We start from the raw sequence: 17,926 nt of genomic DNA, 5'->3' as shown, positions 1-17,926 counted from the left end.
GAAAGCTCTGGATTCCGATGGGCTGGGTGCAGAATTCAACAAAGAGTTCATAGACGAGATGGCCCCTGCCTAATGCTGGTTTGGTCCGAAGCCTTGGAGAGTGGGATTTTACATGAATCGATGCGCAAAGCTATAATCATCTTATTATTAAAGCCAGGTAAAGCGGTAAATGAATGCAGGTCGTATAGACCACTGTCACTGGTAAATACTGACGCTAAAATATTTGAGAAAATCCTTGTCTCGTGCCTGATCCCACTGATGCCACATATGGTACACGAGGATCAAGCATGCTTTATACCAGGGGGATCAACAGCATTAAATATACGCCGGATGTATAACGTTATCTCACAAATCCCAAAAGATAGCCAGGGAGTGGCGGTTGCATTGGACATGCAGAAGGCATTCAACATGGTGTCCTGGCCCTTCATGTTTAGGATATTAAGCAATTATCAGTTTGGGCCTAACTTTATAAAATGGGTGAAAGTTCTATATGCCCAACCATTTGTAAGAGTATTCACTAGCGGCATACTCTCCTCCACGTTACTACTAGGTGTGGGTGCACTAGACAGGGGTGCACATTGTCACCTCTGTTATTTGCCCTAATTATTGCGCCACTAGCAGATTTGAAACAAACTTGCTTTGGCAAAGCTGGAATTCGTATAAGTGGCCAACCTGAACTCATCACATTGTACGCAGATGATATAATGTTGTATATGGGAGATGCCGAGCGCCATTAACATAAAATACTGACAGCGGTGCGAGAGTTTGGAAAATATTCAGGTTTACACCAGAACAGCAGTAAGTCGGAAATATTTCCTTTAACTGAAGGCACTCGAGAACCTAGAGACACCTGCGGTTTACACTGGTCACCTTCAAGCATCAGATACCTAGGTATAGAAATAGCACGCACTCCCGCCCTCGCTAGATTCCTCAATTACGACACCCTGATGATAAAAATAGCCACTAAACTGAAAAGATGGAAACAGCTCCCTTTATCATTAGCGGGAAACGTTGCATTAGGACAAATTATCATCTTACCCACGTTCCTGTACCTTTTCAGTAGCATAACGATGTGGCCGGAGAAATCCTTTTTTAACGAAATAGCTAGGTTGTGCTCTTCATTCGTATGGAATGGCCAAGTAAGAGTGAAATGGAAACGTCTCACACAACCATAGGAAGCCGGTGGGCTCTCTGCTCATGACTTTGAATTATATTATTGGACTGAGCAAGCATACTTTGCGTCATAGTAGGAAGAGCGGGATCCAGGCCCACCGCATGTAAAGTTAGCGAGACATAGTGCCCCCGCCCCCCGTTCCGATGGTACATTTGATTATGGGCAATAGGTATCAAAGAACACACCAGTTAGACCCTGTGGGAGCTACATGCCAAGCATGGACCAAGCTTACACATTGCTCCAAGTATACAGTACTGTACGACAAAGTGGTGCTCATCTGGGGCCTTCCAGCTCAGAACCCCTTTTGAGATAAGTCAATAGCAGCACACTGGAGCAATTCTGGTATACAAATGCTGGGAGATCTGTTTATAGAAGCGAAGGCAATTTCATTACATGGGACATATTTAAGGCACGTATCGGCGGTATACCACTACAACAGTACCACAATTACCGGGTTGATCTGTGATATCAATAATGTGGCCATCATGCCCATCAGAACCTAAACCACACTATTGTCCTACCTACACAATGTCGCAAAATATGGGGGAAAACGATATTTTCATACAAAATTACACAGACTTCTCGTACACTGCAGATTGTTAACATCAGGGACAAGTGGGAAAGAGACCTGGGTACTCCCATCACAGATACATGCTGGATGCAAGCATGCAAATTGACGAAACAGGTGTCTCTGAATTCCAGGTACAGGCTAATACACTTTAAAATTCTCAACAGAATGTACTACACACCTGCAAGGTTAAAAAAGTAGTTTCCTACCGCAGAGGGTAAATGCCCCAGATGTAACAGCCTGGATGCCTATGTTCTGTGTTGGTGGAACATTGGGAAGCAATATGTTCTCCACTTGATGATATAATTGGTCAGTCTTTGACTTTGTCTCCATCAGCCTGCATATTGGGTTATACTAAATAATTGAATGCAAAGCAACGTAGACTGGTCAATTTCGGGCCAAAAGAGCTATCCTCATGCGATGGACATGGAACGAAGTTCCTGTATTAAAAGACTGGATTCAAGATATGATATGGGCCAATAATATGGAAGAAATGTATATAAACATGAACATATCTTTCTGTCGTCCTAGAGACATGTGGGCTGATTTTCGTTTGCACATGGGGAACAGCAACATCACATGTGATTATCGCAAAGTACAATTGTCAATATGAGACTCATAACCATGTATACAAATATTAGTGTTATATGCAATTAAAATGTGCTGCTACCATGTGCACTAAATAAAAGTTCTAAAAATAATTAAAAAAATAACAATAATTGTGTTCACTCATCTGCCGCTTAAGGACATGGCATAATTTATGTGTTTCATTCAAACATTTCATTTCATGATTTCTATATACCTGGAGGGTTGGGCTTCCTGGAATGCCTAGCATTAAGGTTTTTTTCTACTTTAAGAGGTTAAGAGGTCAATGCCCAAACCGTAAGGGATCTTTCTACGGTGTTCTCTTACCCATGTGCACAACCACTACTCACCCAAAGACGCACATACCTTCATAAACCCAATCCTAATTGCTTTGCTAAGGCTTGTTCTGGTTTTCCTGTGCAATACCTTTTAAAACAGGTTTTCTTGAGCAAGGGCTACTGTGTGGGATATGTCTACGTTATTACTGTGCATTATGAGCTTGTCACCAGATGTGGCATGGTAGCATAACAAACACAACAGTGCTCATCATATATATCACATCCTATTTATGGATGGCTTATCAATTATGAAATATAGAACGCACGTAATGTGCCATTTCTTACCTTGGTCTTGGTAGTACCTGCCATCGTCTGCACCAGCCTGGATACTCTGATACTGATATGGACTGGCGTAACCCGGCTGTTTACAGGGATCAGGCTGCGGTTTCCCAGTTTGATTTGGAATCATGATTTCCTGAGGAATTTGCTCAATGTAGTCCATCATATAATTAGGAGCTTGCTGATACGGAGGTGTGGCACAGGTAGCTTGGGCTAGTTCAGTACCTCGAGCACCTTGAGGCATTCTTCTTTCCATAGATGTATCAGGATAATACCCACCATGTTGTTCTTGCTTTGGCTCAATAACGATTCGGGCCATGGAGCTCTCTTGGGCAGGCACATATGCAGAACTTGGTTCAGTAGGACAAACATCTGTTGCAGCACGTGGTTTAGGGGAAGGTACACGCTGTGGTGTTGGTGCTTTAGAGCCAGTTTTCGGAACTAGACATTGGTCTGGAGGTGGTGGTGATTTTGGCTTAGGGCAAATCTGCTCTGCTGACTTAGGTCTCCCTCCAGGAGGCTCACATACGAGATTTGCAGGCTTTGAAATTATTCTTTCCACTTTCTCAGGACCAGAATCTGCTGGTGGAGTTTTAGGCCTGGAAGCAGCACCCGGATCTGGGCAAGGGGGTGTTGGGCAAGGTGGAACCTCAGGAGTCTTGCAGACATCTGGTGGTCTGTCAACAGGTGTAGGGGGCCGCGACCTTGCTTTGGGGGGGCATGTATCTGGTGTGACAGGGCGAGGTGAAGCAGGACAAACTTCAGCCTTTGTTGGTGTCTGTGGCCTAGAAGGTGGTTTAGAAGGTGGTTCTAGATGACAGGTGTCATCAGGTTGATCTTGTGGCGTAGGAGGTCGGCTTGGCACAGGACAAGTATCAACTACTGGAGATGCTGGTCGGGAGGCTGGTTGGGAGGGTGGCTGAGAGGGTGGCCGGGAGACAGGACAAGTGTCAACTACTGGTGATGCTGGTCGGGATGCTGGTTGGGAGGGTGGTCGGGAGGGTGGCCGGGAGACGGGGCAAGCATCAACTACTGGTGATGCTGGTCGGGAGGGCGGCTTGGAGGCCGGTTGGGGTGGGGTTGGAGGTCGGGGAGGAGCTGGTACTTCATCTTCACATATCCAAACATCATCAGGTGCAGGTACTGGTGGGCCTGTTGTACATGTAACCTCCTCTTTTTCCTCTGGGCATGGTGGTTTTTCAACAGGCGGTTTGGTGGGGCAAACAGAAGTATTTGAAATTTCACGGGGGCAAACATCGTCAGGTTTCCTGCCTTCTAGTAATGGTGTACACGCTTCTGTGACTTGTAAGACCTTCTCTGTCGATACTGGGGACTTTGAATCACACACCTGGTTTTCTTCTGGCCATGTTTCAACTAATTCGAAAAAAAAATATGTTGCACAGGTAAGTATGTTTCAACTACAAGAAAGCTTTTTAAAGTAATAGGTAACTTATTGTGCCTACATATTTTAGCTCAGATTACACAGTGTTGTTTTCAATGAGAATGGTATGCTGTTTTTCTAGCCGTCCCAGACAAAAAAAATCACATTTTTCATATTTCCAAAGGCTTCCCTCCCTGATGCCTTCCCCAACTGCTGCAATCAAATGGGGAACTATTGGATGACTTCAATTGCACATATTATTTACTCAATATGATACTGAATGATGTGTAGGCAGAGGTCCAAGTGAGAAGAGTAATGGAATTCTACTACTGTTATTTTTTACTGTTAACAGTTCCGATACTTTTTCATAGTTCCGAAGCTGATTTCTTTGCAGTCGAAGCAGGCCTCGTGTTTTCATCTGATAAGCTATTTCAAGCGAATCATTTCAAATTGGTAACCACTGGGCTATTAAGCGGTAAAACAATGCTTAGACCTTTTCTTATGCTGTATTTCTAGCTTGGCTGTTGAAGGTCAGGAAGAGTTTGCGCCGCTCAGAATGGTACATTTTGGAAAGTATGCTGTACAAATGGAGAAGCTTGCAGCCGCCACATAATCAAATACGTTGTTCTTGCTAAAATTCCTGGATAACCTTCATGACCAAAACATAACCTATTTCTTGAATCTATGTATTTCTGTGGCATTAATGTTTGACACCTTTTATATCTACATTTATTTATTGGTCATAAAAACACAAATAGTACTGCGCACCTTTGGTGCAGAGAGGGGCATGAAATATTTCAGTGTTGGATGCCTTGCTTACTCCTTACACTGTGTGCCAAGGTCTTTGGTATTGCCCCGGGGTTGACAATTCTCTTTACTACTATCCTGGACAGTCTTAGCACACGTGAATTCAGATGATTGGACGCCCTTGGCTAGCATGTTTCTGGGTATTAGTAGTGATATTAATATCAGTATGGGTAGTTATTAAGGTTAACAAGTTTTGACCAAATCCCTCAAAAGGGCCATCTCTCTTGGATACCTTCATAACCAGGCCCAACTCTAGGAATAACAAGAAAGTAAAGATTAGTGGTAATTAAAAGACTTTATTAACAGAGTCTCGATATTTTAATTGATCACACAATTGATTCAGTCCCCCCCCCCCAACCAACCTCTTCCTGTATAATGTAATAAAGTCTGCCTCCTTGACAGTGGATGTGGCTATTGGGGCAGCCAAGCGGGTCAGGTGCCGGCATCCACGGTGTGAAGCTGGACCCGAGGACAGCATGTGCAGGATTCCCTAGCTATCCCCACTGGATCACAGACCGGAGGCAGGGTCTTGCTACATCGTTATGTCTCAGTCTGCTGTCCCATTGGAGTTTAGTTTTTGTCCATGTCTTATACCAATAATGAAATCCCTTGCTGCAACAATGTGCCCCATGAGACATGCAGAGCATTCACATGTGTAGCATGTACACAGAATCAAGTTAATTTGGCAGAGGATTTTGTAACACTCAAATAGGTTCAGGAAGCGAGCAGGATCAGGCCCACCAACCAAGATATGCTGTACGTCCAGAGCAGCCCACTGCACTTGCATCAATAGAACAGGTGCTAGAGTTATCTTTTACGCACAAGACGATCCACAGTTCCCACAGGATGGTGGAAAAACTGAAGATCGATTTGCAGCATTAGAAAATAACAATTATTCACCAATCTCTTGGTTGTCAAATATGAAGCACAACTAAAAGATAGGGAGCTTCAGGCAAATACAATAGAGTTAAATATATCAATGATGTCAAAAACAGTGAGAGGAGGTGCAACTTACATATTTTAGAAGTACCAAAAGCAGATGGTGAGACCCAGAAACAAATTGAGTGTTCAGTGTGGAAAGTAGCGAAGCTACTTTTCAAGAGGGGCAACACTTTTACTTTTAAAATGGAAAGAGCCCATTGTGGTGGCTGCTCAGGTGTCAATAGCAGTATGGTGCAATAGCTCTTATCTTAAAGAAGGTTAGGGAACCCTGTGGGACATGTTTTTCCCAAGCTTTATTTCTATTATTTTTTAAATGATATTCACAAAGATAACACGTTAACTTAAGAAAACTTCCAAAACAGAATTTGAATAAACAAAAACAAACCAAATAAAATCCAATAGCTAATTGATAAAATCAGACTGTTTGCAAATCCACAGGTGTGCAGATAAGGCCAGGTTTCTCCACAGAGAGAATATCAAAGATGAATAGCCCATACATTTAATAAATGGGAGCATTAGCATTTCAATGTAGTCTTTCACAGTATGGCAACGTTCTTAAGAAATAAAATGGAGACCATATTATAACATATTTAGAAACATCATTTGATAGTAGGGCGGAAATATTTTCCACTAAAAGCACCTCCCTTATTTGTACCCACGAGGAGGCATCAACCGGGCCTTAGCAGCTCTCCGAAATTGAGCTATTGCTAGGCGTGGCACATCTAAGAGGTAAGAAATCAGGGCAGTTGTAGAATGAGTATAGACCTGCGTCATCAGGGTTTCCCAATATAAATCTGTAATGGGTCTAGAGGCAGTTAAATTCACAAAATATCCTTAGCTAAGATGTGTGCCCGATTAAATTTGTATCATTGAGCAAGACCACCACACATGACCCACGTTGCCTATACCACTGCAATCTTGCCAACACAATTTTGATGATTTAGGGTGCATTTTATGGAACTTCTCTGGGGTTATGTACCAATGGAAGAATAGTTTGTAGATGCATTATTTCAATGACGTCCATTTCAACTTTTCCATGCCTGTTCCCAAATATGTATCCAGGAACATGCATGAATCGAAACACCCAACCACCGTTTACACAGAGCCATATATGATTTAGTCCCCGTTGCTGTGTTTAGGTCAATTAATTTAATCTATAGCACACGGAAGTTCTCTTTTCATTACCCTCCACAAATAGTCTACATTTTTGGGCATTCTATTGCCCGCTGCAAGCACTTGGCGGTTTGAAATCCAATGACCACCCGAGGTCCTCCAAAACCTTCAAGGAAACCCAGAAAGCAGAGCAGCAGTCACCCAGAGCGGGGCAGCAGTCACTCAGCCCGCTGCCAAAAAAGCTTGCCTAGACACCTCGCAGGCTTCAAAGAAAACTCTTTCTTGACATGGAGAAAATGTAAGAGGACTTCCCCCTCATACAGATTTGATAGTAAGAGATTCCTTATCTTGACACATACTAAGATAGCCTCTAGTTAAACTTGCAGAGAAATTAGGTTTCTGTGTAACCAGGGTAAAAGGTGGGCTAGCAGTCGCTTAGTAACCCCTTGTTCTAAGAACATCCATTTCATATACCTACATGAAAGTTGCCAATCAAGCAGAATGGAGAGGTAATAAGGTACCAGTATATGCAAGGGGGTCCCAACCCACTGATATTAAAACATGAAAAAGGACTTTTCGGGGCACCTTCAGAGTTTTCTGTGCCCAAATAACTCGAAATGTATGTGCTTTTTAAACGAAAAGGTTCCCTGAAAAGTTCTTCTTCAAAGACCTTGATCATTATGATCGCCAATGCTTGAAATATATATTTTAAAAAATTGGCAAAAGCGTCATCTTGGTAGTGGCTGTACGCTCAAGTCATGTCATTTCCTGCAGCCCCCCCTGACAAAATGTCCTTGCTCATTTTCCACAGGTCTGGAATGTCTGCCCTATGTATCATATGATGGTGTAATCCTTATGCCCAAATAATTCTTTGGAGACGTTGGTGTCTCTCACACAGTGTTGTTCCACTATGGCACAGACCAATCTTAAATGTGTGGTCTAGTGTTTCCGCAATATGGCATCTGACACAACGTACCTTGTGTCTTCATTCATGAAATAGGAAACAACCGTAGAGGACACCACGTCTCAAAACAGGTAATCCTCTCCTATGCTTCTCACCTCCAGTCTCCTAACCTTCATTCATCTTTTCTCTTGTTATCTCCAGTCTCCCTCTTTTCAGCCTCTCTCCACTGGTCCTGAATATGCCTGCTACGCTTTCCTGCCTTGTGTACTATTGGCACTTATACTTCACAGCAGCTGCTGAGAGCTTCCCAGCTCTACCTTAATTATCTACTCTACTCAACACTGGAGTTACTACCGAAGATCTTTCCCGGCTTGCATTCAACTGATACTTTGATTCTGCTATCGAGTCACATCCAAGAGTTTTTCTGGCTTCGCGTTTTCCCTCGCGGCTTGGCGTCCGAGTCTCACTTTTTGGTTCCTGATAACATACAGGGATCATAAGAGAGGAATGGTTTGCTTGGTTCCAATATTCTACCTTGCCACAATCAGGCCATCTTCTTCCTCAAAAAGATGGTGAGTGGGTTCAATTGTCTTGGTTCTGACCAAGTTGGCCACTAATACCTACTGGCCTCGTTTCCTTTTGCATAGTAAAACTGTATTGTACACAATAGAGAGTACATGGCTCTGTCAGATGTGATTCCAACCGACTCCAAGGTACTAAAATGTGTTAGGCTCTTCAAGAAGCATCTGCGCTTATGCTCCATTACTCTGAATCTTACGTAATCTTCAAAAAATTGTCTTTGTTTCTCCCTAGCTCTAACAAAGGCTATAGTTTTACTAATTATTTCTCCTTTTCAGTAGATCCATCCCTGCATCACATATTGTTCTAGCAACTAATTCCCTGGTATCATTGTCCCAGTAATAATTGACAAAAATGCCACAATTTACAGTCAGCAATGGGCAATAACTCTATTGGCAGGTCTAAAAGAACAGGGGCATGAGCTGATAAAACTCTTTGAACTATCTCAATCGCAATGTTTTAGGAATTAGAACGTTGGAAATCAGGAACATATCAGTTCATGAAAATCCTTATTCTACAAAGTAACGAGTATAACTCATCTAGATGGAAGAATCTTCAGGGTTTGCTCAGTGCAAAGCCCCAGGGTTTTAGCTATCAAATGATAATGTCATCTGTTGACTTGGGAAAGAGGAGATAAGGTGTTTTCTATCCTGGGATCTAAAAAACAATTAAAATGTCCTCCCAAGATTATTTCCCCTTCAGCTAAGAGGTCTAAAAGATGGATGAGGTCTTTGTTTGACATGTTTGCACCTTATTAGAAATAGTTCAGTGATCAGTGCGATCAGGGTAGCTATAGCTAATATGTGTGCTGGAAATCATTTAGCCATACCACAGGTAATTGTCAGAATATAAGGACTGGTTGTGACTCAGCATGATCCGTTGTCTACATTAGATTCAATTCTATTGTGCCAGCTCTGGAAGATCCTACGTGAGACATAACAGTGAAGTGCGCTTCTAGCTCGTGACTAACATCGTAATTCCTTCGGGGTTAATACAGAAACCCACAATCAAACGAGGCACGTAAGCATTGAAAGTGGAGTGGTACACATTCACATATGACGAAGTGGGTAGCATACTGCTTTAGTACATTCTAACACACATTACAGTACATGACACCTTAAATGTGTCATTGTTTATACGTAGCACTGAGAGTTAGTGAAACGCGCCCCCAACCAAAATGTCGCCGGGATTCGCACACATTAGAAACAAGAGTACGCATTGATATAGGTCAGCACTGACCGGTTGCTAAGCAACTCCTTGTTGCAGAGCAGCGGCCAACATGGAACGCGGAAGCGCAGCACCGAGTAGTCCCTGCTGCTTGTACATGATCGAGGTAATTCTATTCTCAGCGATTCCTATCGCACTTAGACATTAGTGCCAGATCCTACGAATCAAACATACTTATCCCTCATTCCATTTATAGGATCACTGTTGATGACTAGCTCAAAGAAGCAACAGAGTAATACACGTTGCCCCAGCAAGACGCTGAACCTTACTGTGGCAACGCACGGAGAAAAAGCGGAATTCTAAACCATTTCCTTTCCAAGGTAGGCACCCATTACATCTAATAAGATGACCCGCCAGTGTGGCTATGCAGTATAGTTATAATTGACACAGTTATCATCACTCCCCCTAGGGTATGACAAGCACTTGAGCACCTTCATTTACAAGACTGCCACAGCCAATGTACAGAACGAGTAGTGACTCGGGTAAGCCCGTTACGATTCGATATTAATCATGCTACAGTATCTCGGAACTCAGACGATGTGCAGGGGGACCCAGCGCTATTCTCAACACCTCACAGAATAGAAAACTGAAGTTGTAACATACTATGTTTTGCAGTGACAATATTATGTCTCACCCGTTGAGGCTTCCCACCTTGGACGGAAGACCAATCACAAGGTTAGTGGCCTGCAGTGCGAGCTATTAAACACTATGATCTTTTGGTACATTAGAAAGCCCTATTGAACACTAATCTAGAATATATATATAACTTTTTTGCAGAAATCAGTAAGGAAAAGCCCAATACCTAAACCTGAAGAAGGGCGAGAAGTGCCCGAAACGCGTAGTTAGAGATAGGACGTAATACTCCTAATTAATCATATGAGAGTATTTATTGCCTTCTATCAAGATATTGGGACTCTAATCCATGGAAATCACAAGTTATTTCATATGAAGAGAATATGTGAATAAGCTTGTCTGTTACTTTGCAAGAAAACTTGATGTTTACCTGTGTATTATTACAGAGATGAAATGCATGTTCTTGGAAAAATTGGTTATTACCAATGCATGTGCATATGTATTATTTTTGAATGAAAAAATATAGAAGAAAGTATCAAAGCACTTTATTTCTTTGGCTCATACGAAATTGAATGACACAATTGATTGATTTGAATTATTTTGCAAAAAAATCATATTCTTGCTAAATGCTGTGCCTCAGTTTATTCCTCGTTTTCCTGACGTGAACCATCTAGTTTAGCTTTGAAGAAAGAGTCTTGTCCTTAACTAGGCACATGCAATGAATGACCGAAGGTGCGTGGGCAGCCATTCAGTGTTCTGTTATCCAGCAAATATCTACCCTTAAGATTCCCGATTTCATTAAAGGAAAACATTTACAAATCAGAATCACAACACCCTTTTATAGTGTCAATGGAGGCAAAATATTGAGTGATGAATGATTTGTGCGCCATTCCCTTTTTACCTTGCATATGGAGGTGTGTCGCTTGGAGAAAGGCCACATGATTGTACAGATAAGATATTGAGGGCCCGATTCTTTTCTCTGAACATTTTTTCAATATAACAAGATCAAGTATACATAGGTCATTATTGCTTAACATTATGTGAGGTAGTACAAGTAAGCAAATGTGTTACGGGAGGGGCACACGTGAGATCTTATCTCGAAGGGGGCGTGTGTGGCATCATCAAGGGGCCGGTAGTGCGGATGGGGTCCGGCAAGATTCGGGGCAAACATAGTCCTCCAGGATCTCCCAGTACCTGGCTGCACGGGTCGGGTTGAGTCTGGATTGTCTCTTAAAGGCTGCCCTTTTCAAGCCTGCATGTTCTTGAGAGTGAGTCCGACCACGCAGTGATCTTAGGTGGTGTCACTGATTTCCAGTGAATCAGTAGTAATTTCCGTGCTGTGAAGGTCATGAGGGAAATGAGTTTAGGCTTGAGTGGGTCATGTCAAAAACAAAGAGGTGATGGCTGGAAGGTTTAGACAGAATCTTAACCACTGGCATTGCTCGGGGCAACCCTCCAGACCATCGTTCTTCGCCTGCCAAGCCATTACAGAAGGGAAAAGACCATATGCAAATCAGGCTTGGCCCCACCCACATGAGTGGGTCATGTGCCAGTCTTCTCCATCTGAATCGAGGATCATCGTCATTGGGGTGAATGGGACATCAGCCCTATGAGGGCCCAATTCTTAACTTGGCGCAGGGAACGTGCTTAAGAGCACGATTCACTGCGCCAAATCAGGACACCCATGCTCCATCACTATTCTCAAGTGGGCCTGGGCGTCCTCGTAGTGCACGACAGTACACCGTCAGGATTGTTTTTTGCATAACGGCACAATCCTGAGATCACAGCAGCATTTTTGTAAAATAACGACATATACGTTATTTTACAAAAGTTCTGCAGAGAACACGGGTGTATATGAACACTTTCATACACACCACAGTAAGCATCTTCAACGTTTCAGGATACAACGTTGAAGCTGCTTACTTTGGTGTATATTAATGTGTTCATATACACCTGTGTGATTTCATATACACCAAAGTAAGCAGCTTCAAGGTTGCAGGATACAACGTTGAAGCTGCTTAGTTTGATGTATATGAAAGTGCTCATATACACCCTGCACTGCAACAAAGCTTCTTGTGGCACTCCTCCACAATACTGGCACCAAAATGGTACCGTATATGTGCACCACTTAAGCGCACATTTAAAAGTGGAGCAGTGCCACAAGAATACCAATCTTAAGTGGCAGATAACGAATGTGGCGTTTGCTATGTTCATTTCCCACTCACCCTAGCAACCAACACACATATTCCTTCAGAGTAGGTACTGGAGGCTTTTAATGACCTTTTCGGTACTTAAGACCCAGTTGAGAATCGGGCCCTGAGTGTTCAGAGTCATTAGTTTAAGATCAGCCCTTTAGGGAATGCTCTACATTTCTCACCAACCAACCGATGGCCCCACCAACACACCCCAACAAAAACGCATGCCTCCCAGGCATGACTGAAACGGGGAAATACAAATCCCAAATACAATCAGGATATAAAATAAACTAAAGAAGAAAGAAAATCTAAACATTATTCAAAAGAGGTAACTCATAAAATGTACAAAGAACAAGACTTTTACCTCTGTTTTGTATTCGCAACGTCATTGGTAAATGCAATTGTTAGGACCTCTGACCAATGGCCCGTGCCCTTTGATCAACATTATTTCCCACCAATATCCCTTCTCAGCACTCATTAGGCGATCCTTTAACAATTCAGCCCCAAAACAACCAGTAAGCTTGATTTACCACTAAACATATGAACATGTGATGTAAACTATGCAAACTATAACTTCTAAGGCCTGAGGCTACATAATACCAACTCCCCACATGACAATTATATCACCATAAAGATATTCGGAATCCATCAACCAGTTTGAGTGTCATCCATGTCTCCCGAAGGGACTTTTATTGTTGAAGGGCTGCAACGTTGAACTACCACAGCCTTTCATCAACCTATTGCCCATCCCCTTCACCTTCCTCTCATGGCCACAAGATGACTGTTTCTGAGGTACATGATTTGCCGTACCTTTCTCATGTTAGTGCATACCCATCAAATCGCTGGCCTTTTTTTCTGAAGAAATGGAGTATTGACAGCCTTCGTGGTTAAAGAGCAATCTGCAGTTGTGGCCTTATTTGTATTTAATATAATGATCCTGAAGTCACCTCTTAACTATGTTAAGCCTTCTCCTTGTGACAAGCGTTGTTTATGGCAAATCCGGAAGCAATATGATGCTGGCTGATGTCCCGGAAATGTACAGTCTTTTATTATTTTGCTGCCGCCATTATCTTCTCTGTCAATTGATAAAAAAGTACTGTGGTTAAGCAGATCTGGGAAAAAGTCTGCCCGTTGTTGGAAAGATGAAAAAACCTGGGGTCTGCCAAAAATTATTTTAGCATCAATTTGTATCTTCAGGAGGTGCTGGAACAAAACTTGTGTGAATTCTTCCAAATCCGGATTTTGTACATGACATTGGGGGTCATTACGAGTCGGGCGGTAAGGGATACCGGGCACCGGTAAGGAGACCGGTCCTAGTAATCCCTGACCGCCCGATTCCGAGGTCCCTTGGAGGGAACCGTAAGGAACGTGTGGTCCCACCACACGTCCCTTACGGGTCCCACTAAGGGACCAGGGCGCTAATAACGTGCTTGCCATTCGCAAATGGGAATGGGGAATGGTTTGTTCAATGGGGACTTACAGGTCCCGCCAGGGTCAGACTGCACCAGTAAGTCCCCACTGAACAAGACCGGTGCCGGACCCGGTATTGGAGGCAGCCATGGCGCAAATAGTGCCATGGCTACCTCCAATCTCGGAATGAGGCCCATTGTCACATTTCGCTTCTTTTGCTCTTGTTTCCGATTCTTGGGGGCCTGATTTGGCACCCATTTCATATTGGATTTAACTTTCAAACCTTACCACAGAGTGCTTTGGTGATTTGTGAGCTCTAAAACTATATTTTTCATTTCCCCTCCCTTCTGCATCTATTCCAGGTTTTTGGTAGTCAGTATGCTTCTTTATTCAGAAGACTAACTTCCCAGAATGCCTGCCCCACTGCTTCTTCTCAACCCTAGCAGCAAACGGTTGGGTGCAGGATAAGGCACACCTGTTGCTGGCAGGTGCTAGCAAACATCACACCTCAGACATTTGATTGTTAGCGAGCTTTAAACAATCCAGTTTGCTTCCGTCCAGCGCTGGTCACTGTTGCAATGTTACTGTTTGTGACCATGCCCTTGTTCATGGTTCTTTGTTCCTAGTTCCTCATGGCTTGTTTTTGGATCCCTGGATTTGGGATTTAGTGTGCATATTAGTGGTTTTTGCTTCCAAGATTCCCTTTCTGGCTTTCTCTGTTCTGCGGTCAGCACTTTGCAGTGCTTTTCTTTTCATGTGCAGCCCAGTTGGTCTGCGTTATATATTTCTTTGACCTTGCCCTGTTCTGAAGTGTAACCTTGACCCTTTTGACACTCCTCGTTGAGACAAATCCTATTTTTGTACCCTTTTCCTTTCTTTCCCTGGATGGGGAGGGGAGGTTCTGGGTTTGTAATTTCGTTTTCCCATGCAATGCAAGATGTGAGTGGTCCACCCCATGTCCCGAACCAGTTCCACAGCTGTCCTGCCCCCGAATTAGAAACAGCAGGCAGTCCAGCATCACTGGGGCCAAGATGGCTGCTGTGGCAGGAACCCCTGGAAATGTTTGCTGTGGCTGCTGAAATTCATGATGACCAAAAAAGGAAATCTATGTTACTTTTCTACTCAGGTACATACATTATTCAAGACGCTCCATCAAGGTGTGGAGTTGCACACTGACGCTCGCAACGCACTTACAAACTACTTAATACTAATGGTAAATGTTGATTAAGGGAGATTTAAACTGAGGGAAGCAACGCAAGTTACCACCGAGTCACTGGATGCCTTTTTCACATGTCTACGACACCTGGCACAGGCGTGCATTTTTCAGAATGAGGAGGCAGAGTTGCGAGGACAAATCGTACAAGGTTGCTTCTCCACCTAACTCTGAAAGAAAATCTTAAAGGAGCCAGGAATCTTGAAATTCTCGAGCTAGGACACGGACATGAGCTGGCCATAGCTTGGGCCGCGCACATGGACGAAGTTATAAGGCAGAAGATGCACGCGAGATTGTGCTACCACACAAAAGAACTTCCAGAGGCAGTACCACAGGAAGAGCATCGCAAAGAATCCACTTTCAGAGATGAGGTAAAAGGCCCATGTGAGTTATGTGGCGGAGGGCTGCCTCTCACACAAAGATGCTCAGCTTTGGGCCGCCAATGTGGTCGCTGTGTGAAAATTAGACATTTTGCAAATTTCTGCAGGGAGCCACTGACGCGGACACAGTGTGCTGGGCAACATTCGAAAGGTCGGACAGGTAAAGTTTCAAACATTTCTAGTAATACCCACAGAGGGAGCAATGAGCAGAACGATACTCTACACCAAACACATATTTTCTCTCCAGCTGTTTTATTAGGGGTGCAAAAAATGAGACGCCAGGACAGATGCGCCGTAACAATTTTGGATGCCCAGGTTTCAAAGTTGATAGACACTGACACATCAGTAAACATAGAACCATTCATAGGCACAGTTCCAAAATCTTCAACTGACTCCCCGTCTGCTTTAGGTATGGAGAGGGAATTCCCTGATTCCTAGATGGTGAGTTTCATACCATAGTGTAGTATGACAGGAATGCAACGTCAGTGGCATTCTTAGTTATGCCAGATGCAAAGACTACACTGCTGGGTTGCCCAACACAGCAGAGACCCCGGGCTTAGTGCAATTTGCATTCATTGCGTACCAAAGAGATATTGAGACACTGGGCCTCATTACACGGTAGGCGCTAAGGGATTACCGGCACCGGTAAGGTCACCGGTGCCTGTAATCCCTTAGCGCCCTACTACGAGGTCCCTCTGCGGGTCCCGTCCTTAACGTCTGGTCTGACCAGTGTGCGGGATACCGTGATATATTGCAAGGTGTAGTCTGCCTAAAAGGACAAGATGTGAGATTACACATTGACCACACGATCCAACCGGTGGCTCTGCGGCACAGCTGAATGCCATTTGCCCATCAACAAAAAGTTAAGGAAGGGCTGCAGCGCCTGGAAGATGCAGATACCATTGAAAAGATGAGCAGACCTACTCCTTGGGTGTCCCTGACAGTGGTTGCACCTAACCCGAAGCAACTGTGTGAAGTATGTATCTGTGTGGATATGAAGCTTCCAAACAGAGCCATCAAAAGGCAGAGGCACCCTACAACAAAGCTAGATGGCATGTTGGCAGATCTTCAGGGGCAGCAATATTCTCTACCCGCGATCCCTGCTCTGGATACCACTAAATTCCTTTTCATGAAGATTCACAATTATTACGATGTGCTCGCCCCACATAGGGTTGTTTCGTTATAAGTGGCTAGATTTTGGGGTATCATCAGATGCAGTGGTCGTCCACCACATGGTGCCGGGAGTATTTGCGGCCCTCAAGGGCGTCATCAATGTGAGTAATGACATGCTCATTTACAAAGTCTGAAAAAGAGCACCTGGTGCTGGTGGAAGCAGTATTTCGATGACTTCGACAGAAGGCACTAACTCTGCACGAATAAAAGCATCACTTCCTGCAAACCAAAGTAGCGTTTTGTGGATTCATCTTTCAGGAGGCTGGTATATCGGTGGACCCTCTGAAGATGACAGTAATTCTTAACTTTACGTCTGCAACAAATCCATCGGAAATAAGAAGCTTCCTTGGGATGATGAACATTTATGGCAGATTTACTCCAAATATTGCCACCATCACAGAGCCCTACGCATCCTCATTAAAAAAGAATCGAACTGGACATTGAACTCCTCCACTCAGAAGGTATTTGATGATGTGAAGGCAGCATTAGCACTGGAAACCACCATGGCTTTCTTAGACCCAAGGAAATAGAGATACTGGTGGATGCAAGCCCGGTGGGTTCGGGCGCAGTTTTAGTTCAGGTTGATGACGACGGCGTGCAGACTCCTATGGCATTTGGTAGGAAGGCTCTAACTCCAACTAAGAAGCTCTATTCTCAAAATGAGGGAGCGGTCATGGCAGTACTGTGGGACTGCAAACACTTTCATCTATGTGTTTGGTCACCTAATTACTGTTATAACTGACCACAAACCATTATCACCCAGACTGTAAGGATCAGAGTTCATTACGTCCCGCACTTCGGCTGGAGAGGTGGATGTCACAGCTGCAGAATTATGGAGTAACCCCACAGTTCATGGCCGGAGCGGGCAATCCCGCTGATTGCTTGTCGTGACACCCTGCTGTCAAGGAGATGGATAGGAGGTGGTTGAACAAGAAGCAGAAGCACTAGTGCATATGATGATGCACATGGGGGTACCCAAGACAAATGTATCTCAGCGACATTGCTACAAGACAACACAGCGGTCTACTGAGAGTAGTTGATTAATTGAGAGTTGGACAATGGAAGTCACTTCTGGCAGACCAGGC

At 43.8% G+C, this 17,926-nt stretch overlaps 1 protein-coding gene across 1 annotated transcript in view; it reads right to left on the bottom strand.

Annotated features, from left to right (window-relative positions):
- The window catches only part of CABYR (calcium binding tyrosine phosphorylation regulated), a 610,964-nt gene that overhangs the window by 246,601 nt on the left and 346,437 nt on the right, over positions 1–17,926 (bottom strand). Inside the window, exon 4 of the mRNA XM_069620914.1 lies at positions 2,951–4,318. Within this exon, the coding sequence (XP_069477015.1) occupies positions 2,951–4,318 (1,368 nt within the window). The remainder of the gene's footprint in view (positions 1–2,950; positions 4,319–17,926) is intronic.

Source organism: Ambystoma mexicanum, chromosome 5q (assembly GCF_040938575.1).
Source record: "Ambystoma mexicanum isolate Mex_15411 chromosome 5q, UKY_AmexF1_1, whole genome shotgun sequence".
Taxonomy (NCBI): domain Eukaryota; kingdom Metazoa; phylum Chordata; class Amphibia; order Caudata; family Ambystomatidae; genus Ambystoma; species Ambystoma mexicanum.
This window is presented reverse-complemented; position numbering and strand designations above follow the sequence as displayed.